The sequence below is a fragment of the Cheilinus undulatus genome, linkage group 17 (assembly GCF_018320785.1).
Source record: "Cheilinus undulatus linkage group 17, ASM1832078v1, whole genome shotgun sequence".
NCBI lineage: Eukaryota > Metazoa > Chordata > Actinopteri > Labriformes > Labridae > Cheilinus > Cheilinus undulatus.
This window is the reverse complement of record NC_054881.1, coordinates 31,395,591-31,421,708: the sequence shown is the minus strand read 5'-3', so window position 1 is coordinate 31,421,708 and position 26,118 is coordinate 31,395,591. Positions and strand designations below refer to the sequence as shown.

The 26,118-nt window shown below is 39.8% G+C and overlaps 1 protein-coding gene across 2 annotated transcripts in view; it reads left to right on the top strand.

Moving 5' to 3' along the window:
• Positions 1-26,118, top strand: part of lrrtm4l1 (leucine rich repeat transmembrane neuronal 4 like 1) — a 148,274-nt gene that overhangs the window by 48,403 nt on the left and 73,753 nt on the right. Inside the window, exon 2 of one of the 2 annotated variants that reach the window (XM_041811220.1) lies at positions 2,147-3,768. In XM_041811220.1, the coding sequence (XP_041667154.1) occupies positions 2,147-3,768 (1,622 nt within the window). Of the gene's footprint in view, positions 1-2,146; positions 3,834-26,118 lie in introns of both variants that reach the window. The other variant, XM_041811221.1, reaches the window with a different exon arrangement.

The window sequence follows — 26,118 nt, the reverse complement described above, 5'->3', positions numbered from 1 at the left end:
AAGCAGAGATAAATGAGAAGTACGTCATATTTAAATGCACAGCTGTGTTGAGAGGAAGTTCTGTGATTGGCTGTGGAAGCTGGGAGACGACAATTGGGATCATCTGGCTGTCAGCTGCTCACAGCTGGGCATACGACCACTGTGTCCTGCATGAACTAACACTGAGCTTCATTGCAATGTGTCAATAAGTAAAATCAAACACTTTGTGTTAATGTTTTCATTTTAGCAGCATTCCCATTTTCGTGACTAATTTCATAACTCTACACCTTCCAGTGTTAATATGAGGATAGCACGTAAGGAGTTAAAAATGATCCACTGACAGAGCACATTTCTCACACTACAAAAGAGTGTTGAGCTAAATCAACACTAGTTAGAGTTAGGAAAAGCAAATTTTTAACTCCTAAAACAGTCAATACACTTATTTGGTATTGAGGTACCAACTCACTTAAAAAAGTATTTACTCTGACTGTGATAATAATTTGAGTATGCAGGTTTTGCTGTACGAACGTTGATTTCTGCCCATCCTTCTCTACTCTGTTGCCTTACAAAGGGGAGTACATATCAAAGAAGCATTATTTCTCTATTTACAACTCCACCAGTTTGCTTCCCTTTCCACAGTGCAGGAGGACCCCATGCCTCCTTCCCATGTGTACTAGTTTGTAGCTTCCTTTTGGCTTCCTGACAACCCCTCCGGTTGTTGACAACCATAACATCAGTCAACACCACAATTTGCATAAGATATGAAATAACATCTGCAATAATATTAATGTTTTATTCATTTTTTATTTTATTTTGGAGCCAGAAGAGAGAGGCAGCCTTAAAACAGCTTGGTTTAGGTTTTGTGATTATCAGATCAAGCAAGCAGTACCTCTCAAACCTTAAAACTCAACATTTTTTTTTTCTTTGACTTTGGAAATTTGTTTGTGACTTTGAAATCACTTGAAATGTTGCTTGGTGTAAGGCCAGTATAAGAAGATCAAACTATCTCCACAGTTTTTGCCTGGAGGCTGCCAGAACAGCACAACAGCAGAGTTTTTGCGGCAGAGCTCACATAGAAACTCATTAAATGAAAGTGCTGTAATAACTCGCACAAAGTAATTGGTTTTGAAAAGAAAACCCTTAAGGTTACAGTTTTATAACATAAATCAATAGACTAACAGAAAAAAGTTACTCCACAAGGAAGAGTATTTTCAAGAACAGCAAAGTCTCAGAGTTTATTTTTTAGGTGAAAAATAACCAGCAATGCATGACACACAATTTCATGGTTCTAAATCAGAGCTTGATCTAAGCCTAAACTTGGGCATTTTGACTTAATTTCAAAAGAAAACATTCACTTGAAAGGTCTTCTAAAGTTGGAGGATTTGCATCTGTGCTGCATGGTCTTTGACCTTTTCCCACCATCTCGATTTGGAGTTGCTGAACAATTTCATCTAAGCCAATGCAACAGAATCATATCATAGTCAGGATTTTAACCCAAAAAGTGAAATTTTAACTCAGTTTTGAAAAAAAATGGTCCACAGTGTTGGAGTTTTTGACGGTGTTGATCCACCAGTGTTAGTTTCACTTTGTAGAGTCAATTTATGTCAGCTCCACCCATTGCAATTTCAAATCTGGGGGGATGTGTGGGTGGAGCCCCCCAGCATGACCTAAGCAGACTGTTTACTTGTGTTTGGATGTTGCTTGTTGTATAGTAAGCCCAGCTGCTGTTCCTCCTGTCATGTTTCTGCTTTATTGTTGTTGATTTTGATTTCAACACATTTGCACCATGAGTGAAGTTATCCACTGAGTTAGAGTTCACACCTGTGACTCCTTGAAGGATGCATAGTGAATCAGTAAGCATTGCCTTGCTATGAGGTTGACTCTCTTCTTTGCTTGCCAGAGGAGACCCACCTTGCTACAGATTTTCCAGAGTTACTGCCGCTCTGTCATATTGTAAAATATTCAACACTTCCAAAAGTGTAGTTTAATTATACTCTCACTTAAGCTCTGTATTTACTATAGAGGTGTGACTTTACCTGAACAACCTAGTTGGAGATTTGTTGTAGTTCATAACAATAAGGAATGATCATATTTTACTTTACAACTGTAATTTGGCTTGATCTTTGGCAAATGTAATAAATTCCCTTTTTCTTTCTTTCTCTTACAGGTCCATTGCTGTGTGATGGACGACTGACACACCTCCTCTTTCCTCTCCTCCTCCTCCTGCGGGCTCCCTTGTTGTTCAGCTTTGTTGAACGCACGTGCCCAAACAGCTGCCGATGTGAAGGGAAAACCGTCCATTGTGATTCAGCCGGCTTTTTGGATGTTCCAGAGAATGTCACAATAGGCTGCCAAGGCCTCTCCCTGAGATACAATGAACTGCACACCTTGCTACCGTACCAGTTCGCTCACCTCGGCCAGCTTCTTTGGATATACTTGGACCACAATCAGATTTCAACAGTTGACAGCCGGGCATTCCAGGGGGTCCGCAGGCTTAAAGAGCTAATACTGAGCTCTAACAGGATCAAATCCCTGCACAATTCAACATTTCATGGAATTCCCAATCTTCGCAGTTTGGACTTGTCCTACAATAAACTGGAAAACCTGCAGCCAGGTCAATTCCATGGCTTACGAAAGCTACAAAATCTTCATCTACGGTCAAACGGTCTCTCCAACATCCCAATTCGAGCATTCCTGGAGTGCAGAAGCTTGGAGTTTTTAGATCTGGGCTACAATCGAATCAAGGCTCTTACTCGCACTACCTTTTTGGGGCTGCAGAAGCTGATGGAGTTGCATCTTGAACACAACCAGTTCTCACGAATCAACTTTTTTTTGTTTCCTCGTTTGGCCAATCTGAGATCGCTCTACTTGCAGTGGAACCGCATTAAAGTGGTGAACCAGGGCCTTCCATGGACATGGTACACACTGCAAAAGCTTGATCTGTCTGGGAACGAAATCCAGACCCTTGATCCGGCTGTGTTTCACTGCTTACCCAATCTCCAAGTCCTTAACCTAGAATCAAACAAGTTGTCCAATGTGTCTCAGGAGGCCGTGTCAGCGTGGATCTCACTGACCTCCATCAGTCTTGCTGGAAACATGTGGGATTGTGGGACCGGCATATGCCCTCTAGTGGCATGGCTGAGGCATTTTCGGGGCACTAAAGACACCACGATGATATGCAGCAGCCCAAAGTTTCTGCAGGGAGAAAAAATTATGGAAGCCACTAGGGACCATGGTATTTGTGAGGAAACTGATTACGCTCTGACTGAAACCCCGTCACCCATGTCAGAGCTCATTTCTGAGGCCACAGCTGAACCAACCTTTGCCCCTACTAGCGGCTCTCCACCTTTACCACCAACCTATGGTCCTCTCCCACCCTTCAGACCTCGACCTATCCCTCACCCGACCTTTCCAGGTCATTTGAGCAAAGATCCAAGAGACTCAGTTGCTCGCACCAGACCTACTCACCCACCCCCAGAGATAGAGCACATGACGCTGCACAAAGTGGTGGTGGGCAGCGTTGCGCTCTTCTTCAGCATGTCCTTACTCTTAACAATTATCTATGTGATGTGGCGACGCTATCCAGGTGCAACCAGGTTGCTGCAGCAGCGATCCATGGTGAGACGGAAGCATCGCAGAAAGAGTCCAGAGCCTGAGCAGAACCTGAGCACCCAGCTCCAAGAGTATTACATGAGCTACAACCCTGCTGCCACACCAGAGGCATTGGAGGTGCTTGGCAATGGCACAGGTTCCTGCACTTGCACAATTTCTGGCTCCAGGGAGTGTGAGGTATGACCCATCGCATCAGCCTAAAATAAAAACTCTAAATCAAAACACAAAGACTCAACAGAGAGGTAAATCTTTTATCAAATATGCCCTGTAAAAAGCCACTGTTAAATCACAGTTAAGCTCCCTTGACACTTGATTCATAACATGCTTGACTTTGAATGTTAGATGTTTCCAATTATTCGGGTTGCACTTTTAAAACCTTAAAGTGGAATAAATAAAAACAACTATTTGATTAAAGGGTAGAAATCTGCCTACCACATAGGCTCAGAGCAATGGTTCTCAATTGGTCTGGCCTCAGGACCCAGGTTAATGAAAGTGTTGTTTGGACCTTAGATGGAAGAAAACATGACTGAACAAAGAAACGGGACAAAACAAACATTCAAAAATTAATAAATCATAGAATCCTAGGGAAGGTACCCTGACATGCCAGATAGACTATTCTACATATCCATTGTATGGGATATATTTCACATCCATCAAAGTAGTCAGTCCATAGTCAGTATTTTGGAAGGGCAGAACCTTTAAAATAAACTATGATAAAAATTCTGTCTGTCACATTCCAATCAGATCAACAAAACATATGATGTAACGGTTACATTCATTCTTAGGCCAGTCAGGTGGCAGGTATCGTTCACTATCACTGGAGCCAGAAGGCAATTACAAATGCTGAGGCTGGTTAGGCATCCACCCATAGCTACCACCTCTTTCTTCTTAAATGATGCTGATTGGTCCATTCATTCTCAGACCGGGTTTAAACATTTCAGACTGAAGCTTTGCAAGATGGCTCTACCTGTTGACAGACATGGAATCTGGCCAGAGCATCAGCAAAGCTGCTGGGAATGTTTACATTTCAGTCTACTGTTGGAACAGGTAAATTTAGGTTGTTTTTAAGAGATCTTGAGAGAATAAAGTGAGAAAACAACGTTGGCTTCCTTATGATAATAGGACACAGTTAGTTGAGATTTTGAGGAAATATCCAAAATTTACTCATTGTCAAGAAAAAATTAAGTTCAAGAAAATGAATGAATATATATCTGATTAGGGCTCCTGTACATCATAGAAATGTTGCCACAACCTTTCTCCATGCACATATTTGTAACACACTGAAAAAAGCCTTTCAACTCCCTTTTAGGTCCCGACCCACCAGTTGAGAACCACTGACTTTGTTTGAGGATAATATTTTTAAAAAGATGCAAACTCCATGCAGTGTTATAGAGTATTGTTGAAATAACTCTGAGATTCTGTTTATCTTATTCCAAAATTAAGACTTTTTATTGGTCAGACAGCAAAGCGTCAAAATATGGCATAGGAACTAGATAATGGATGAGTAACTAACTGCTTGCTAACCAGGAAAGGAATGGGTAACTACTCACTATGAAATACCATTTCACAGTATGGGACTCAAGAAAGTAGTGAGAAAGGAAAAGATTAAGTAATAATTCAATATTCCTCTCTGAAAGCCACTCTCACTAACCGTTCATCTGAGACATTGTTAATCTCAGAAAGTAAATTGCTGATACAACATATTTCCAGTTTCAGATAGAAAAAAAAGTTACAATCACAAAATAATCACATTGCAAAAATTACAGACAAAGCAAAATTTCATAAATGAAATAGAGAAAAAGTCAGATCTAACAGGGGTTCAATCATGTAGGTCAGTTTTAGAAGTAGTTACACGAACAGTGCCTTGCTGTAGCTCTGTTAGCCTAAGAAATTTAAACTTTAGTAAACAGAGTAAGCGAAAGTAGCTACATAGATAAGGTCTTATATAGCTGCTTTCTGAGCTTAGCTTTAGCTATGTTAGCCAAGTAGCTCATTAGCAATGTAGCTTCTTTATTTATAGCGACATTAGCTTTAGCAATGTGAGCCCAAGCAAACATAGCTAAAGCTAACTTAGCTACGTAGATAACATAGACACATTACGACCTTTATGAACTTAGCTCTAGCTACGTAGCTTATGCAGCTGCTTAAGCTATGCTTGCTGGATGTTTACATGGAGGACGAGCTTTGTCCTGCAAGCGGGCTGTTTTATTAAATGTTTCATTATCAGGTTTTTCAGGACAGGTTTTCAATTTTTTACTTTTGGTATCCTAACCATCACCTTAATTCTTACCCTAACCCTTCCCAGAAGCTTAATCCAATCTTATTTCGAAAGTTGTAGCCTGTGTTTTTGCTCTGAGACATATGGCATCAGATATGAACAGTCTGCAGCCAGACTGTCTTGGAAAAACCTGCTACTTCATAAAATTTGATCAAGAATCTACCCATTGCATAACTAATGATTAACTAGCAGTGAAGTTCTAATTATTTCTCCAATAGCCATGCAAAATTGTGAGTACTTTATCCAACAGTTGCTATCTATGAAATAGTTATAAATCATCCCAGTAAATTTAATGAGGAATTACTCACCATCTGGGTTAATAAGCAGTTAGGTTCCCTTTCATTACCTAGTAACTATGCATTTTTGTGTACATTATTTTAAAGCCTTTCAGTATTCTTCTTTGTGTGTTAGCTCTCAAGAACAATGAATAATTGGACATTATCTAACTATTTTGTCAACACCTCTTACCTTCAGCATGGCTTGGCTTGTGCATGATTACACTCTTTGTCAGGCATGTGTTTGTCCTGTTTGTGTGTGGGTGTGTGTGTCTGCTGCTTGTGTATTGCTGGGGGGGGGGGGTGAAATGCAATCCTCCAAATCACAATAACTCTCAAAGTTAGAAAGATACAGAAATGATCAATTTATGCTAATTCAGTGCATAGATAAATCAAATTTATGAGTATTTATTAGGATTTTACAGATCAGATATCACATGGCAAAGTCTGAGAGATTGCTTTAGGGGCTAAACGGTTTGTGGTTTCCCTGGATGGATGTGCCCTGTAACTGCCCTTCAATGGGCTGTTTCTCTGGAACAGAGCACACTCTCCTGGATGTGTGAGGAGATTTATGGTAATCTGCACAGAGGCGAGGCACTCCGGTAATCCCAAAGCTTATGATTTGGCTTTAATGTGGATCCCCTCGCTGTGATAAGAAGTTTATTTATAAACCAGGGCAATTACAATCAGTAGCCTGAAGACTCACATTGCAGGTAGCCTTTGTTATATCTCAAGTATCATGCTTTTTTAAAGAAAATGGAACCTGTTAGCTATGTGTGGACACCCACGGAGTCCTGAGAGTTCAAAGTTGACTGAAAAGTGAATATTTTTTGTTTGTTTACAAAGATGTAGGAAGCACCAACACAGAGGGTAACAAATTCCTGACAGTAAGTGGCTTGATAGTGCTGCAAACTGTATTATTTACCTTGACCCAATCAAGCGATGGCCATGGTTTAAGAAAGTCAGCGAACAAAACTTTTCTGCATGTACTGTGCAGCTAAAAATGTAGAGGAGAGATCATTTGACTGTATGAAACACAGCAACCTTTGCACAGCTGCACAGGATAAAGTGGCTGAAAAGACACATCTGCCCTGATCACTTGTGCACCAACTTGCTCTCACCCTCTCACAAACACACACATAGTTGAACAGGTGCGCAGGGAATATTGGGAGGGACTGTCAGACATCGGACCAGTATACCCAACTGAAGTGTACATACAGCACCACCTCCAAGGCTTTAGTTATGTTGACCTGAAACAACAGTAGTGCAACTTTCATTTCACAGAGGGTTGATTCAAATGTGGTTTTGAAATGAGAAAACCTCTATCAGTCTAAAACTTTGATCTCAGCTGCTCAGTGACTGTACTGAGAAGTCTTTGCAAGCTAAGGCTTTTATGTGAACTTTGTCTTAGAAGGAGGCAGGAGGTGCAAGCTAATGCTAGCACACTGAATAGAAAGTTATAGCCAAACTAAGATACCACAGCGTGACAGTTAAAAGTGCTGTGACCTTTTTTCATAAGAGCTGTTCAATGCATTTTTTTTTTTACCTTGTCCATTAAATGACAGGCAGTAGGTGCTTTCACAATGAATATTTGACACAGGATCATAACGAAGCTCCACCCTCTTGGTGTCCCCATCCTTAAGCTCAAGTCACGGCACAAGAGAACGCAAGACAGTGGAAGCTCCACAAAAGCACATTCATGCAAAAACACACACAGCACTTCCTGTTAAAACTGGTACAAAAGGGGATCACCTAATGCCCCATTATACCTCTGCTATGTTTGGAGTAATGGCGATATATCACAGGAGCTTTAAAATCTGTGCAGGAATCAACATTGTAATCAGACCAGGGAGAAAGCCTAAAGCAAGTGGTAAGGTATTTATAGGACAGTGTTGGAGAGCAGTGGTTCTCAAATGGTGTGGCAAGGCACACTGGTGTGCCTTGAGCCAAGTCTTGGTGTGCCGTAGCAATTTGTACAACCATAAATAAGCACTGCAACTATACAATAACTTAAGTTTAGTCAGGACCACTTTGTCAAGAAACACGCCTGCACTTACTGCTGTTATTTATATGTGGCTGCATGGGTGTTATCATAACTATACAGGATCTTTTATGTAGAGTATTGCATCCCATTTAACCACACAATTATCCCTCAATTTATTGTTTCATTTCGTTTCAACCAGGGATTGATTGATCAATAGGTCCACCTTAAATTTGGTATCGTTTGTTTTTTTTTCTGACACCAGTGCTAAATCAGTACTTTTGAAAAGGTGCCAATGCCTAAACGGTGCCTTGACTGAGAGGAACAAAAGTGTTTTTAGTCAGCAGCTGAATAAAAGCTGTTTTAGTATTGTAAATGATTGAGAAATAAGATGTGAATCGAACAGATAGGAAGACAGGTGGAACATCTTCACAAAACATATTTGGTGCCCTTCCTATAGAACGAGAGGGATCAAGTAGGAGTAGCGAGATATCAAAATGAAGCACCAAATTCTGTCCTGTTAATTGGTATGGTAGGCATTGGATGTTTTGTTACCGGCACCATGTCGGTTAAAATTCTGTTTGGATTCTCGGTATTGGATGTCGGTATGGATACTCATTCCTATGCGTCCCTGGTAAAACAGAAAGCACAACTCAAAATTGTTAATATGATTTCAGTAGCATGGGCAGGAATTCTTCAAGCTCAAATACTTTGACCTCATGAAAAACATGTGAAAGTAACTTCAGAATTTGTCCAAATAAAGGACATTATTTAAACATCCATGGACTAATATACTCTATTATCTGTATTATCTTTAACAGGAAAAAAAAAAAAAAACAGTAAGTTAATCAGACTTACCATGATTCCATTTCCTTTCTGCTCATCCTTGCTCTTTACTTTATAACTCATCCTATATAACTGATAACCAGATTTAAAAAGTTGTGTTAATGAACAGTATTTTAAGACAAAATTGATTTCAGGTCTTTACCATACTGAATAAATACATGACTGTCTCTGACCATATTGACAAATTCCCATACATGAATGCAATCTGTGTATCTAATCATTATGCATATAACTAATTAATCCAGAGGCTAATCAAGCAATCAGTGAGCTGGTGCTCTCTTTGATTAGAGGGAAGGATTCAAAAGTTACAAACTAGAGGGTTGAGGAGCAACATCATTGTTAAATCTACAGCCAATCACGATCCTATTCATCTCGACTCCTTTCAAAAATGCAGCAATTTCGTTCAAGGACTTCTCCAGTTAAACTTTAAACCCATGTTGTTTGGCAGAATACAGAAGTGAGCTTAATTTAGAGTGTGTCATTGAACTCTGCTGTCATCTAAAAACGACTGACAACATTTAAAGAGTTTTGGTTGTGTAAACGCAGAACAAGTCCATGAGCACATCCAGCTACATCTGCCCAATGCTGAGCTAATCTCCAGGGATCTAAAATGAAGTTGTTAGAAAAAGCAAATCTGGGGCTTGTTCTGTGTGTGAAACAAGAGCAAAGTCTGGCCAGAGATTGATAACCCTGCTCTGACATCCAGCAATCAAGCTTGTGTAATGCCGTTTTTGTGTGTTCTGGTATTTTACCAGGGGGTGAATTGTAAAGTGAGATTTGAGGATAAGCACGAGGCTAAAGTTGGAGTTTTCCATGTCTCTCTTTTTACTCAAGGATCACTCTGGTGACTAAGTCTAAACTCAGGTAATGATCAGAGTTAGAGCTTTTAGTCTGCTGTACAGCGCTGACATCTTCATTATGTTCTCAGTCTGCATCATAGATCTTCAGTTCAAGGACAAAATGTATTGAAGCTTTTCAAACCATTAAATATCACAGAATCAAGTGGTGCATTCTGAAATACTGTCTGCACACATCACACATTCTCCCTTGCTTTTACCTGTTTGATTTCACATATGTAATTTCAGCAGATCATCCCCACAGTGGAGGAAATAAGAGCACAGCAGGCTGTTAAACCTTATTACAGATCTTGATTATGTTGCTGAAATTGTGTATTATTTAATCGTAGTAGCCTACTGTGTGAAAATTTACATTAGAAATAAACAAGAAGTGCTAAAACTTTTTACAAAGGCAAAATTTGCTTATCAGTTAAAAAATATATGAATTAAATAATCATTTTCTGCATTCTGTATCCTTCAGTGTAGTAGCCGTGCCATTTTCCTCACCACAGCAGTGTTTTTGTAATCATCACCTCCTTCCATCATTTAATATGACAGAAGCACTTAGCTGCTTGTCATTTGTCTTTAAGAGCATCAAATGAAGTTAAACGCCAAAGCTAAAGTTCAATTAAATTCCCGGCATGTAAATTCAGCCTCCAGCGAGCACTTAATCAAAACAATAACAAAACATGACAAGTAGAGATGCACGGTTAAGCTCCACCCAGCTCCCTCTGCTTACTTCTTGTTTGGTGTCAAGGACTCTGGCTTTCCAGATCAGAGGCTACAAGATGAGACTTGATGACATGAATTTAGCTGGATTTTGGTCAGATTGCATCATCATAGCCCACTGTCAAATGTTGGGCCTAAAAATGAACAGCAGGAATGAAAAACACTCTTGAAGTGTGCCATAAGCTCGTGGTTCCTGTCCTATTTACCTTTGAGCTCCCGCATTTGTATCTGAGAAGAGCTGAGCTCCATAGGTGGAGCACAGGGTGGCTTATGTGGCTTAAGCCCTCAATATTTTCTTAAAAGCCCAGAATCGTTCAGGTTGCTTGAATGCACGTTGCTTATGTATGCAGTCATAGATAAATACAAAAAGAAATGAGTGATAAACAATGTGGCCTTGCAAATCACAACATGGAAATGTACGGAAGAGTATTAGGGCCACTGAAAAAAAAATTTTGAGACAATTTTTTTTTTTCAATCGTGAGAAAAAAGTCAGAATTCTGAGATTAAAGTCAGAATTCTGACTTTTCTCTCACAATTGAAATAAAACCCATTTGTCTCAAAAAAAATTTTTTCAGTGGCCCGTCTCAATTTTTTTTTTTCAGTGGCCCTAATACTCTTCCGTAGAAATGTGACTCTTAAAACCAAACATAATAATACAGCCCCCCATCCCCATCTTTTTTACTATTAACAACTGATGCAATCACTAAAGTATAAAAGTACTTTTAACACTGCTCTAGAAATACCATTTTCAGCATTTCTGTGACTAAACAAATATCTTTAACTCTATATGTTGCTTTTTATGTCATTTAAAAAAAAATGCAATTCCATTTGTAAACTTTTACACCTATTTTCTGCCCTACCTATGCAAAGTTACTTAAAAAAAGAATAACATTTTTAGGGGCTGGAAGTGAAAATTATTGAACTTCAAGAATGATAATGACACTTTTAGTGCACTTAGATTGAGAACAAATTTATGTAAGCACTGAATTTGTTTTTTAGGTTGAACTGCATCATTTTTGCTGAAATGAGGCATAGATTAGTCCGCATTTGATTCCAAATTTCTATTTCAAATTGCATAAAAATAGATCATAAGAAAAAAATATTCTGGGGAAGCAGTTCCTTTCTTTGGCTTTTCCATTTAGCTCGGAAGTGGGAACTGGGAATGACATCTCGCCGCAGTTGAATGCGTTCCATTTGTTAGGACCTTGTAACTGAGGGTTGCTCTGACTTACGAGTGGGAATTATGAGTTCATGGCACATTTTAATGACGCCAGCTCAGAACTTTTGAGTTAAAAGAACAAAATGGAACCCACTATCAGCTCCGGGTATTAGAAATGTCTGGCTCCACCCCTGCTGAGCCCCACAAGATCCACAGGGATAAAAGGTGACGCATCATCAACATCAATTTTAGTTTTCAAGTGAAAAAAACCCAAAGAAAATAGGCCCATGTGTTTTCTAGTCAAAATTTAATGATATAACCATTTAATGAGTAATTCATAATTATTTTAGTCAGTTTATGCAAATCTAATTTTACAGCCTCTGAGTAGACAAAGCTTAGGGATTCCTGGGATTCCTTTGCTCATGTTGCTGGTGAATTAATGTTTTTATGTTAGACACTTCTGCTCCATGAATGAAGTTATCTACTATGTTGGTCCCTTTCTGTCTGTGGTAGTGGATGGTCCACAATAAAGGTGGAATGGCAAATTTTCAACTCAGGACATATTATAGCTCTGCCTCTGTCTCTTAGCTTTGCCAAAGCGGTTCAATGTGAGGCAGCAATCTGTCTCATCTATGGGAAGTGCTTTGCACCGCGTGAATAATTGGAATAAAAAACACCTCAGAATTGTTTATTTACAATTATATAAACACAAAAAGACACACCATGGGAGTTGAATTAACACTGATGATTTTGCTGTGTACAGTACTGGAATAACATCAAACTGCTCAGTGCTATGAGTGAAGAAGAATCTGATATTGGGGAGGTTTCAGGACTGAGCCATCACTCCTAAGACAATTTTGGATGTGACGGATCATCATCCACCAGTGATTTAGGTCTCCTTTTGTGGTTAATGAGCTGTTCATTGGCTGTGGTGAAATAATTGCATTTGATCAGTGCTATTAGTGAAAATCAATGCACTCTAATAATGAGTAAATTTTACCCTCTGGCTGTTTCGGGTATATAGAGATCCCTGGCAGTTGTAGTGCTAATGGAGTGCAGTTTTTTGCTTGAACAGAGTCTTGATTTCATAACAAGTAGACAGCAATAAGTAGTGCATCTCTACTGGACTTGGACATGTCTAGTTGGGCAACACTGTAATGGGTGTCAGGGGGTGAGAGTTGGAGACAGTAAGTTAAGGGGGCATTTGGAGGATGACAGGGAATAATCATAGTCCTTCACAAGGATGCAATTCTACTCATCAATCATAATAAGATTTAACATGCAGCATTTAAGTAATCTGTTCTTTAGAACCTTAACATTTATTTTAGGTGTATTTTCAAAGAAAAATAAGGGCATTAAATATGTTCCAAAGCTGTCATTTGTAATCAGTTTAGGTTTGTTGCTATGCTCTATGATAAATGTAATGTAGATGTCACAAACAAATTCATGCTGGTTTATTTTGGGACATTATAAACAAGCCCCAATAATGCTCCAAGACCTTGGCTCAGGCGATGGCATGTGCAGTCCTGTGCCCGCTGTGTTAGTCATACATTTGGCACCAGAACACAGCTTGACTGCAATTTGCTACAAAACAAAAGCAATGTTCTGATTCTCTCCTCTGACACGGCAACATTTCTGTAGCAATCAGCGTCACTGTGTTTTCTCCCTCTACATAACCTTAATCCAAATCTCATCATCTCACAAACAATCTGTCCTTTTCAATACCACTGAAGGGTGTCAACAGCAGTTTGTTGATTGCTGGGAGGGAGGGGGGTTTCTACGCTGGTTCTTATTTCAGCCGTTTAATAATTGAGAGGCTAGCGTAGCCTTATTTAGCGTGATGAAAGGGAAATCTTGCCGGCCAACACAGCTGGCTGTGCCTTTTATTACAGGCCAGTACAGTGCCAGCAGTCCCTGTGGATTGCAATGTGGAAGAACAGAAGCCAACACAACATATTTACTCTGCTGTAGTGAGAATACAGCGAGGTATATTGCAATGGCAGGCACTGGAATCTGTCAAAGCCCACCGGGAAAAAGTCCCCAGGTTTCTTTTTCTCTCTCTCTCTCTCTTTTTCCACTTTAGCTTTAGAGGTTTTGAGGCTGCAGACTTAAAACACAAAACCCTCCATGGTCCCTGACAGGAGTTATCACCTCTACCAAATTGATTATTTCAACGTGTGAGCAGGGGTGGACTGGAATAATAATTCAGCCTGGGAGTCTGACTCCTTCCCAGGCCACCCTGTCTACAGGAACTGCTAATTGGGGTTGATGTGGACACATGTCACAACATCCCCATTTTACCTGCTCTGGACATGAAAATGACAATTTTAATGCAAAATCGAATCACCCACTCTAATGGGGAATCATATCACAATCACATTATCTGCCAAAATATTTAGATATAGGTTTATGACCATATCACAGCGCTAATACATGCTTTGTATAAAGCTGAAAATCTGAGTATTTTAACTTGCTGTGCTGGGTATGTGTAGACAAACTTCATTTGAGTCATTGGCTGCATCTTTGCTAGTACCTCTCTCTGTCTTATTCTCCCACTCTACTCATCTGTCCCACCTAGCGATAATGTTAAATGTCAGCTGAGAAGCATCAGGTACACTACAGGGACAGAAGTATTTAGCTACACCTGTTTATTACTGAATCCAGGTGTTTCAATCAGACCTGTTACCACAGTTATGTAAATCAAGCACCTAGCCATACAGTCTCCATATATAAACATTTGTGATACAAAAAGTGTCGTTCTGAGCTCAGTGACTTCAAAGGTGGAACTGTGATATATGGATATTCCACTGTCAACTATAAGTAATACTAGATATTGGAAGCATTTAGGAACAACAGCAACTCAGCCACAAAGCGGAAGACCAGGTAAAATCACAGAGCGGGGTCAACGACCACTGAGGCTCTACTGATTTTCTTAGCTGGAGTTCTGAACTTCCACTGGCATTAATGTAAGAACAAAAACTGTGCCATGGAGCTTCATGGAATGGGTTTCCATGGCCAAGCAGCTGCATGCAAGGCTCAAATCACCAAGTCCAGTGCCAAGCGTTGGATTGAGTGGTCTAAAGCACACAGACACTGAACTGTTGAGCAGTGGAAACATGTTCTGGGGAGTGACAAATCATGCCTCTCAGTTTGGCCATCAAATGGACGAGTCTGAGTTTGGCAGATGTCAGGAGAACGTTACCTGTCTGACTGCATTGTGCCAACTGTGACGTTCGGTGGAGGAGGGGTAATGGTATGGGGCTGTTTTTCTGGGTTTGGGTTGGGCCTCTTATCTCCAGTGAAGGCCAATCTTAATGCTTCAGCATATCAAGATATTTTAGAAAATGCTAAGGCCCCGTCTATTTCAACGTTACCGTGCGCCAGCGCATAAAGCAAGGACTATAAAAACCTGACCTAAAACCCACTGAGCACCTTTGGGATGAACTGGCCTTCTTGTTCAAAGGCAGTTTACTGAGGAAGACAAAGTCTGATTTATGCTTCTGCGCTGAAGCTACAAACAAGCAGGAAATGCAACGACAGAACATAAAATCTGAGTAGCATTTGGCTAGAATTTTGCAGAGTGACGAAGACCCATCAGCACGCAAGTATGTGGTGCTCACAGTGGTACAGTAGCATAGCTATGGTGTTAACTTGACACAGATGCATAAACCAGGCTTGAACCAGCTGTGGGAGTCTCACTTGCATATAATGATGCCAGCAGTCATTGAAATCTATTCACTCATGCTTGCTGTTCACATTGGCTGCTAATCTGTGCCAGCTTATGAGAGTAGATTCGACACAGTCTCTTACAGATAATCTACTAAATCTCAAGGCCTGAATTTCATGAAATGTACTAGAAAATGTCAAGAGTTCCTATGTGAGTACTCAAGATAAATGTGGACAGGTAAATACAGATCATCTCTTCTGCAGAGAGTTATTGTGAATGTTTGATAGCTAACCCCTCTGTTTTAGGAAAATTGCTAACTGGAATAAAGTCATCATCATTTGACTGAAAGCCATCAGATCTAGCAAAAACAGAACATTACAGTTAGCCAATTAAAGAGAGTGGACAGTTTATTGTTTCTTCATCTGGTAGAGCTGAACAGGAATTACTTTACAATCAAAGCTGAGATTTAAAAAAGAGCACAATTCCAATCCTCAGAGAATAACTTACGTACTTAACAAGCCTCACCATGTGGGGGTGAAGAAATAAACTGATATGTTAAGGAATTGAGATTCTTGTCTTCTGTGATTTTTAATGAACTTAAAGACTCAAAAAGGGACCGACTTAATCTTCAAAGAAGGACAGTGTTTGTGCACATTTTGGATTTGAGAACTTGATAAGTAGCTTTCCCAGATGAAAGTACATCATCACCCAGAGACTAACATGAGGGAGTGGATCACTGAATTTGGGCACTGACAAACAGACACACAAGGGGAGACTGATGAGACTTCAGCCAAGTCTGATTAGGCTGGAGAAATAAATCAGTTCTGCTGACTCACGTCTGGTTCGATTTGACAGACGTGCTACGGCAGAAAGTTGTGGGTAAGGATGGATTTCCCTGGAAAAGTCTTGAAGCAGAGAGGATATTCAGCAGGGTTTAAAAACACTTCCCCCTTCTAAAGGCTTAATGTTTCACTTAAGATATTCAGAATTAATTTACAATGTTTAATTACACTGTAGGATAACTAGATGATTGCAGTTTACATAAAATACAAAGCTGCCTACTCCCACACAACATCCTCTCATTTTCTTATGGGGTCAGGTAGCGACTTTCATCAAGAAGAGTATGTCGAACTGCCGGTTATATTTCCTATTCAGGTTAAATGGAAGAAAAACAAGATTTCAAACTCTCAAAGGACAAGAGAAATAAGTTCTCACTCATTTAATCTGATCCCATAAACAAGCAATTTTCAGCTGGAGTTTATGAAGAGAGACTTATCACACTTCAAATCAGTGTTGCAATAACGGCCTGTTAAATTGCAATTCCCCAATTCCCAGTTTCACTTGGAAGCAAAGGTGTTATGGAATTAAAAAGGGATAATCAGGACACACTTTCATTTAGCTGCCTTGACCTTGGTGCTAGAAATGTGGGCAAACCATCTGGTCATTCACTGTGTGTGTGTGTGTGTAAATTTTTCAACCTTATTTTCAGTCAAGAAAGATGTCCTTCCGTCATGGTTGAACAGCCACTGGAGAGGTCAAAACAGCCTGAAAACCATACGCAGGAGCTTTACCCCATACATAATGCAGAGAGGGTATAAAATATGGTGGCAATATAACTATTTAAATGTACTTCACTGTTTATCTCTCTTTTAACTGCTGTTAAACGTCTCTAGACACCTTTAGGTCAGAGAGGTTGACAAGCAAAAGTTGTCAAAGCCATCTGTTCTATTTGTGTGTTGTTTAGAATGCAACGTAAAAACACTACAAAAAAATGTATTTATTCCTTGTCAGATGATTGCATACAGTAAGCGTCATGACGAGCACCCAGGTCAGCGAAGCGACAAGCAATTAAACCACAAGACAGTAAACAAGAAACAACAATGGCAGCATGTCAAAAGCAAAATCAAAACAGGCATTTACAACGCAAGCATGCTTGACTTATCAACAATACAAAGTCTGCACAAGTCTAAATGTGGGCCTAATGCAGCTGCAAGTACTGATAATGCATAGGAAAATAATGGATGTGCACAATAACTCTGATAACCTCAGTCAAATTATGAACAGCAGGGTCAGGACAACATTTACTACTACTAGCACCTCCAAACTCCAACAAATGCACAATTGCAGGATAAAATTTTAACAATACACACAAGCAGAGTGCGTGCACACATGATAACCGGTGAGTTAAACCTACCCTACCCTCACCCTAACTCTAACCCTCTGTGAAGATCACATAAAGCCTGTTAAGTCTCTCCTGTTTATCTAAACTGCTGAGATTGTTTTTAAAAATTCAGTTTCAGAGATGAAAAACCTCACTTTTGAAAAATGGCTTCATCTTTCTGCTGCGGCTGTTTTTATTTTGCAACTTCCAGACTTGCTACTGGACTTGATGATGGTTTTGAAGGCAGGCTAGCCCCTGATCTAGTAATGCTGTCATCTTCTCTTTGAGTTGAACCTGACGATGGGTTTGACAGCCACATCTGCCAAGTGATGCTTTGAGCTAGCACCTGCCACCGGCGTCTTCAGCAGGAAAATAAATCTCAAAAACTTCTCTCTCTGCTTAAGAAGTCCTTCCTCCTTTAGTGATGTCCTTTTTTGTACATGTATGTAGATCATTTTTGGTCGTTCTGACAAGCTGCTCTACCAGCATATCCTAACTTAGTATACAAACTCAGTTTGTGCCAGCAGACTGGGCGACCACGGGCTCGTGAGAGTTGAGATAGAAGGCTGGGGTTGGATGAGGCTGTAAGTGCTGATTGATTTATTGTACTGATTGACATATGTATTAGCTATTATGCTTATAGGATGGATACTGTTCCAAGCAGGGAGAACTACAATTGGTTGTTCCATGTATTTTCCTGACACTGCACAATTCAAGGCAAATGCCTTGTTCTCCAGGTGTCCTGGCAGTGCGTGCATCCTAAGTATAGCCCAAACCTATGACAGGTAAAGGCAGCGCCTCTTGGACTGCAGAGTAGACTTTATCACCCAGGGCTGGGTGATTTTTTGCCCTTTACAGTGAAGGCATTATATTGCGTTAATAAAATTAAAAGAGCTAATGTATTTAAATGCATATTCAGGTGTTACAACCCCCCTTCTGCCTCTAAAACAAGCCTGTGATGGCATACTGATCTCCTGTCTAAGAATTAGAAAACATTTTTATATGTCTCTCTACTCACTTCTTTGTAACTGCACCTGTAATTTTAAGTTTAATTTGTCTCCTGCTGAAGCACATAAAGCTGCTACTGACAATGCTACATATCGTGATGTGTCGTCCTAAAACCAGTGAAAATACACCAGTTACAACAGTTGTTTCAACTGTTAATATACAAATCACTGGAGAGGATTAATTCAAACTGAGTCGCTCTGTTGCAGCTCACAGCTTGTATTAACACCACCGATGGGCTGAGAGAGACGTTGTGCGAAACGGGTACACTCGCAACATGTTGCTTTTACCATACACATTAAACTTAGAAAGGAAAGCACACTGGTCTTCCCTCATTGCTGTACTTGATGCAAACAGATGATGTTTGGCCTGTTACTTGGCTGCTCTTTAGTGTTAGAGGTTAACATGCTGATGATTGCACTTGGACTGAGCTGTTGTTTGTCACATATCACTCTGCTGTGCTGATGGTGGCATTAGTTATGCCAAAGCCAAGTGCTTCTCTTAATTACAATCACACTAGATGACAGTTATTTTGGGCATTTCAGTCCCATATATGACTTCAGTGGGTTTGACTTTCGGAGGACTATCTGAATTACCTATTTTAATGCTCTATTCCATATGCACTCTGCTGTCAGCTTCATATTTTCATGAGTGATGGTAGGTGACTTGAACTGACAATAAGACATTCCTGTCATACTATAGTTACCACATTACAGGAGTTACACAGTGTTAAAAGGTGTTTCGACATGGACCTATGAAATGAACTGGCATCCGTCACCACCACCACCACCACCACCAGTTTATCAGTGCAAAAAGGAATGCAGATGTAACAGGAACCGTGCAAACTGAGTGCCACAGTAGTCATTAAATACAAAACTAGGTGGTGCACAAGTGCAGAAATGTGAAAGTAAGAGAGCATGGAGTGACAAAACTCCATCCTTCTGCAGCTAAAATGCTCTCTGCTACAGTGACGTCTGTTAGTGAAGTATGCTGATCTTTTCAAACATACTGTGGCAGCTAAAAAACTACTCAGCTGCTGTCTAATGGAACCGAGCCTCTGCTGACAGCATCCTCCATAAAGATATACTGCAAACCCTCTGATGTTTCCTGACATCTCCTCTTGTGAGATCATCAGCTCAAGTTTTCATTTTCAAACCTCTCTGGGGCGAAAGCCAGGGCTGGAGACATTACATTTTCAGGTTGTCTGTCCAAAACCTGTACATCCGACCATTCCTGTAAAATAATATTTCATGAGGCAGTTGAGGGATCTGATTCAGAATTTGCATGAATGTCAACCAAGACTCAAGGATGATGTAGTTAGATTTGGGGGGTCATACATTTCAAGAAGGCTTTGAGGGATTTTATTTTTAAACTTTATACAAATATCCACCCTAGCTTGGAATAAACAGCTTTGGTTCTTAAGGTCGTAGGTAAAATATTAAGGCCATGGAGCCTGATGTTCTTCTCTTGCCAAGGAACTTGACATTTCAAGAACACATTGCAATGGATTATTTTTTTCAATCTTTGTTTTAATGTCCAATCCACTGCAATAATAAACTAATCATATCCTAGAGGTTACAGGTATGTGGTCAAGGTTATGGCTCATATTCATCTATCCATCCATCCATTTTTCCACTTATCCAGGGCCAGGCCACTGTGGTAGCAGGTTGAGCAAGTCAACCCTGACATCCTTCTCCCCAGCAACACTTTCCAACTCCTCCAAAAGGAGGTGTCCTGGAGGCATCCTGATCAGATGCCTGAACCACCTCAACTGACTCCTTTCAATGCGAGCGAGAAGCGGCTCCACTCCTAGTTCCCTCCGGATGTCTGAAATCTTCCAACTTATCCTGAGGCTGAGCCCAGCCACCCTCCACAGAATACCAATTTCTGCCTCTTGTAGACGCAATCTCATTCTCTCCACCATTACCCAGAGTTCATGACCATAGATGAGGGTCGGGAGGTAGATTGACCAATAAATTCAAAGCTTTGCCTTTGGCTCAGCTCCATCTTCACCAAAACGGTCTGTGATAACGCCTGCAGTACTGCTAATGCTGCACCAATCCATCTGTCAGTCTCATGCTCCCTTTTACCCTCACTCATGAACAAGACCCTGAGATACTTGAACTCCTCCACCTGTGGCAGAGGCTCACTCCCCAACCAGAGGGTGCAATCAACTGTTTTCTGGCAGAGAACAATTGATCTGGATTTGGAGGTGCTGACTTTCATCCTGACTGCTTCACAAACAGAAACGGAGATAAGGGGCAGAGGCCAACACATACCTGAAATGTGTCCGACTTTGTGCTGAGAATGCAACTCTCACTTTGGTTACACAGGGACCTGATGTCTTGTCGCTGCTGCCCCAGGACCCCATATTCCCACAGTAGCCCCCACATGACCCCCCTGAGGTACACAATCGTAATCCTTCCCCAAGTCCACAAGTCACCAGTCAAAATTGCTAAATGCTAGTTTTTGTTTTTTGTTGTTGTCTCTGCCGAAGCCAGCAGGCCCAAATAGCTGATCAAAAGGTGACGATGCACTGTGGCGAATGAGCACATAGCCGAATATTGCCTTTCAAAATGATGCCAATCACAGAGGTGCTCTGGGGGACCATAAAACACCTCCAGAATTGTTGATCTAGTGTAAAATTGCGCCAACATTATTTTTTTGGCCCAAATTGCAGGGCAACTGTACCCATCTGCAGCTGTATAGCCTAGCTTCCTTGCCAGTGCCCCAGCTCAATCTACTTAAAGGGACAATGCGCACTGTAATCTCTGGAGGATAACGCCACTACCATTGCCAAGTACTTCATTCAATGCAAATTAAAAAATATCAAAACATCCCTTTAGAGACTTTGCACAGATTTCTACTCTGACCCTTATATTAATTTTGTGGGTACAAGGTCTAAAACCACCCTGGCCCCTGTTCTTCTTTTCCCTGTTCTGTGCAAAATAAAATTCTATAACTTGCAGAGGCGTAAAACCACCATCTTGTTCTAAGATGCTTTGGTTTATTATCAAATTCAAGCATATAAATTATAGTTTAATCAGCCTCTCAGAGATGCTCACATACCCTTAGGGTTATTTTTTTTTCTTCTATCATCAAAGTGAAGTGTCAATATGTTCAATGATTTTTGATTTGAAGAAAACTTAAAGGGTAGAGTTACAATTTTCATGAAAATTTCAAAACATGCCATAGGCTTTGAAGTAAAGAGATGCAGCAATCCGTCCCATCAGTCATACTGGCGATGACGTAGGTAGAATAGAGGAACTGAAATGTAGTGGCGGTTCTAGAAATTATTCACTGGGGTGGCCAAGGGGTGGCCAAAGGTAGCCACAATGTATTAATGTGCATGAACGACATGCAAGATTTTTTGAGTATGCATTATAGTTAACTAATACACTCTTAAATTTTTATGAAGGATGTACAGTGCTTAACAAATTTATTAGACCACCACCCAAAGTAAGGCTTACGCCACAGCTGCCTAAAAATCAACAGCATTAGTAAAAATTGGTAAAACCAAAATCATTTTTTATGTTTCTGCAATGGTTAATACACCAATATGTAGAAGCTTTTTAACCCAAATGATATTTTTAATGCTAAAATATAATTATTATTGTTATCCATGAATTTTCAAATTACTGATTTACAAAATAACTGAAAAAATAGTAAAGCACATTAATATTTCTTGATTAATATGTCAAATTATAGTTATTTACTTGCATTCCTGAACAGAAAAATTAGCTTTAGTGGTTGAATGTTATGCTTGATTAATTTCTGACTTCTCAGAGATGCCCAGTGAGCCGGCTCGAATTTGGGTATAAAAGTGAATTCAGTTTGAAATTGCTCATTCCTGTTCAAAATGGTAAAACGTGGAGAGCTCACTGAAAATGAAAGGGTCTGCATTAAAGCACTTCATGATGCTGGATGGTCTCTGAGACAGGTAGTCTAATAAATTTGTTAAGCACTGTAAATATGTCTTTGATAAAATAACAATGAGAAGAAAATTACAGTGCAACATCTTCAGACTCCTGAGCTTTTAAATAATACTCTAAACTGTAAATTAACTGTGTATCCGTAGTCATAGATCTGTAACAAGCCATCCAAAGAGCTGATGAGGTGGCCTTTTACTAAAAGGTAGGTGACTTTGAAACAAATTACTTAGACCTTTAAGCTGGCATCATGACAGCTTTACCTCTTAAATAATTAAATAATCCTGCAAGAAAGTATCAATTAGAATATTTATTGTTAATGTCATGAATATTTCTTATAAATTGAAAAATCGTCCTTAAAAAGAAAAACTGAGGCATACATTACTCTAACATTAGATAGCTGGCTGAAGAGCCTCTTCCACAAAAAAGTGAGGACATGTTCACATTCTAGGCTATTTATTAACTGTGAGGTGATTTCAAACTGTCTCAGGTAGGTTGTAATCCTGTTTATACCAATACACACTGCATCCTAATACAATGGTTATCAACCTTTATGGGCCAAAAGGTCATACCAGAATAGTGATTATATTACCATTAGCAATATTTTCCCTAGCTAGAACCCTGACAAATGGTTTATGGCTTAATATTAAAATAACAATCACACAAGGGGGAACTTAAGATGCTCACCCTCCCTCCATTATGCTCTATTCAGGCAGCATGACGCAATGATGGAACAGCCTGCCATTGGCTGACACATAGATATGGAGATGGCTGACGAAGGGGAAATCACTATGGTGGTTAGCATTCAAGCTAGCAGTAATAAATGATTGAAATTTTATTAAAATTGATTAAAAGACGGCCAATATTCAGTGGGTGTGGATTTAATCTTTAAAGACCTAAAAAGTCATCCAAGTTCCAGGGTTGCCAGAAATGCTGCCGTAGGAGATTCAAAGGCAATAAGAATGTCAACAAGACGGCACAACAGTTCGCTTCAAGAGGAAAAACAATTAAGAGGTAATGATTTATGGTTCAGCAGTTATCCAGCTTTTAATAACCTGTGTCACTTGTCATGCACGACAACGCCGGTCTGGAAGGTTAAACAAAAAGGGTATTGGATCGGTGTGTAAACACGTTTACTCGATACCAACAGACCTGCATTTCAAGCAGTATCAGATGCATTTCTGATGCTGTTAAAGGAATAGAAACCACAATCACTGTTACTTAGCCAAAGCTAAAGAAGCAAACACAAGGCTTACCTTAACCTACATCAAATTAGCATACAAGCTACTTTCATTTTAACAGCAAAGCTGATAAAGGCAAAACAGAAGCTAAGAAACTGGACTTACCCTATGTAAACTAAAGTGTATCCGATACAGCTCTGCAGCAATACAGATGCTGGAAGCTTCAAGGCATGTAAATCAATCATGTTCCAGAAATTATGGGGTGGCATCAGGGGTGGCCAATTAAATTTTGGGGGTGGCTGGGCCACCCTGGCCACCCTTTAAAACTGCGGCTGCTGACATGAGGAACCTCCAGTAGCTTTGGATTAAGGATGAAATGTAGTCTATAGTTTCTCACCCATTTTGTGTTGTGTTGCCTGTTTTGACGTCTAAGGATTTAACAAAACAAATGAGAAAAAATGTATCAAAACACAAGGTAAAATGGTTTAAACATAAATGGACTTAGTGGAGCTCAAATGGCCCAGCCTTGTTTGTCAGTATTCTCTGCAGGTCTAACTGGACTGGACTGGGCTGCTTGAATGTGAAGCAGCATAAATGCTTCATAGAAACTGAAGGTTTTCATGGATTGCATGAAATGGAAAGAGCAACATCAATGCTTTTAGGAATGTATTAAGTAAAGGATGATGATTGCAAATGGGTTGTTATGGCAGTATGGAGGACCCTGTCACAAAAAGAACTTGCTTTCTATAAGCCCACTTTTAGCTCTCATCTGTGGTGAATACTTGATTCTGATTGGCCATTTATGCATTGCAACAGTCTGCTGTTGTTCCAGTTATGACCATTAAGAAAACACAACCTTACTTAGAAAAGTAGATGCTTTCTGTGACTTGGCTCAAATCACAGCTTCTGGAGGACTAAATGGAGAGGAGGAGAAAAGGCGGATGACAACAGCGGTGAGAAGACGAATGAAATGGGTAAAACTGGAGAAGCGGAAAAAGATGTCTGAATAGAAAAGGAAATGTCAACAGGCTAGGACATGATGAGGCAGAAAGACTCAATCAGCTGCTGCACTGATTCAGTAGGATCTGTTCTTCTTCTCCCACATGGCCATCAGTGGAAATGATCAGTGAGTAATAACAGATCGGCTAGCTGATTGTGAGAAATATTTAGTTTAATTTGAGTAATGAAGGCATTTCCTGTGGATCAATAAAATCATTTCTTATTTGTTTCTTTTTTTTTTTTTATCAAGGTCTCATCCTGTCAGGACTCCATTTCACATAAAACACTCATTTCATTATCCCAGACATTCCATGGCTACTGGCATACAGAAATATTGATTTGGAAATTATTTCATTGATTTTAAATGATATAGTTCCTTTGCTACACCAAATGTGGAAATCCACAGCAGAGCTGCACCTATGGCAGCTCTGCAGATATGTTCAAATGAGTTAATCTGGCTGTTATTACTCACATTAAGCTGAACTTTTCCACTGATGCTGAGGAGAGACAAAGTGAATGGGTCAGCATAAATCAGCGCAGCACCTGAATGATTCTTTCTGTCTCATCACTGTCTGATTCTGTGGTCATTTTATTCTCCAATCAGCACTCATTAAACCACTACATTGTCCAAAACCTTGTTCCATATATATTTTTTTTACTTAATCCAGGAAAATGGAAAAACATACATAAACGTTGGAAATAAAATAAAACTCTTCTTTAGGGTTAGGGTAAGGATTAAAGTAATAGTTAGGATACCAAAAGTAAAACGTCAAAAACCTGACATACAAAACCTGATTACAAAAAGCTAACATAGCTATGTAGCTAACGTAGTGAAAGCTAATCTCATAAAGTGGCTATGTAAACTATGTATCTACAAAGCTAAGTTAACTTTAGCTATGTTTGCTAAAGCTCATGTTGCTAAGGCTACCTAAGCTAGGGTGACCATATTTTGATTACCGAAAACCAGGACACTCGAGGACACTCGAGTGAGTTTATGAGTTGGTATTTAAAGGTCTATATGCTGGAGTGAGTTCATGGAAAATATGTTGGAAAACATATCCATTAATGCATTTAGTAAAATAGAAATGTGGTATAATATCTAGAAATATATAGTTTATAACTTCTCTCTTTCTTCTTTCAGGCTGCCCATGCTTTCCAAATCAAACTAGTTCATTTCTGCCTGCCACTGATATTTCTCTGTGTCTGAAGACAGTCTATACCAGGGGAACTCAACCTTATTCTCCCCAAGAGCCATATTGTCCTAAAATACTTTAGAGAGAGCCGCATTCCAAAACCAGGGATGTAAGGAAGATCCACAGATCAACTGATCCATAGTTGAAACGAAATGAAACGGTGAATTGTTGGATTATTGTGTAGTTAAATAGGATGCAATAGGCCAAATAAAAATAACTATAGTGTTACAGGAAAGGATATGTTACTAATGATGAACATATATTCTTTTTTATTTATGCAAGTTCCAC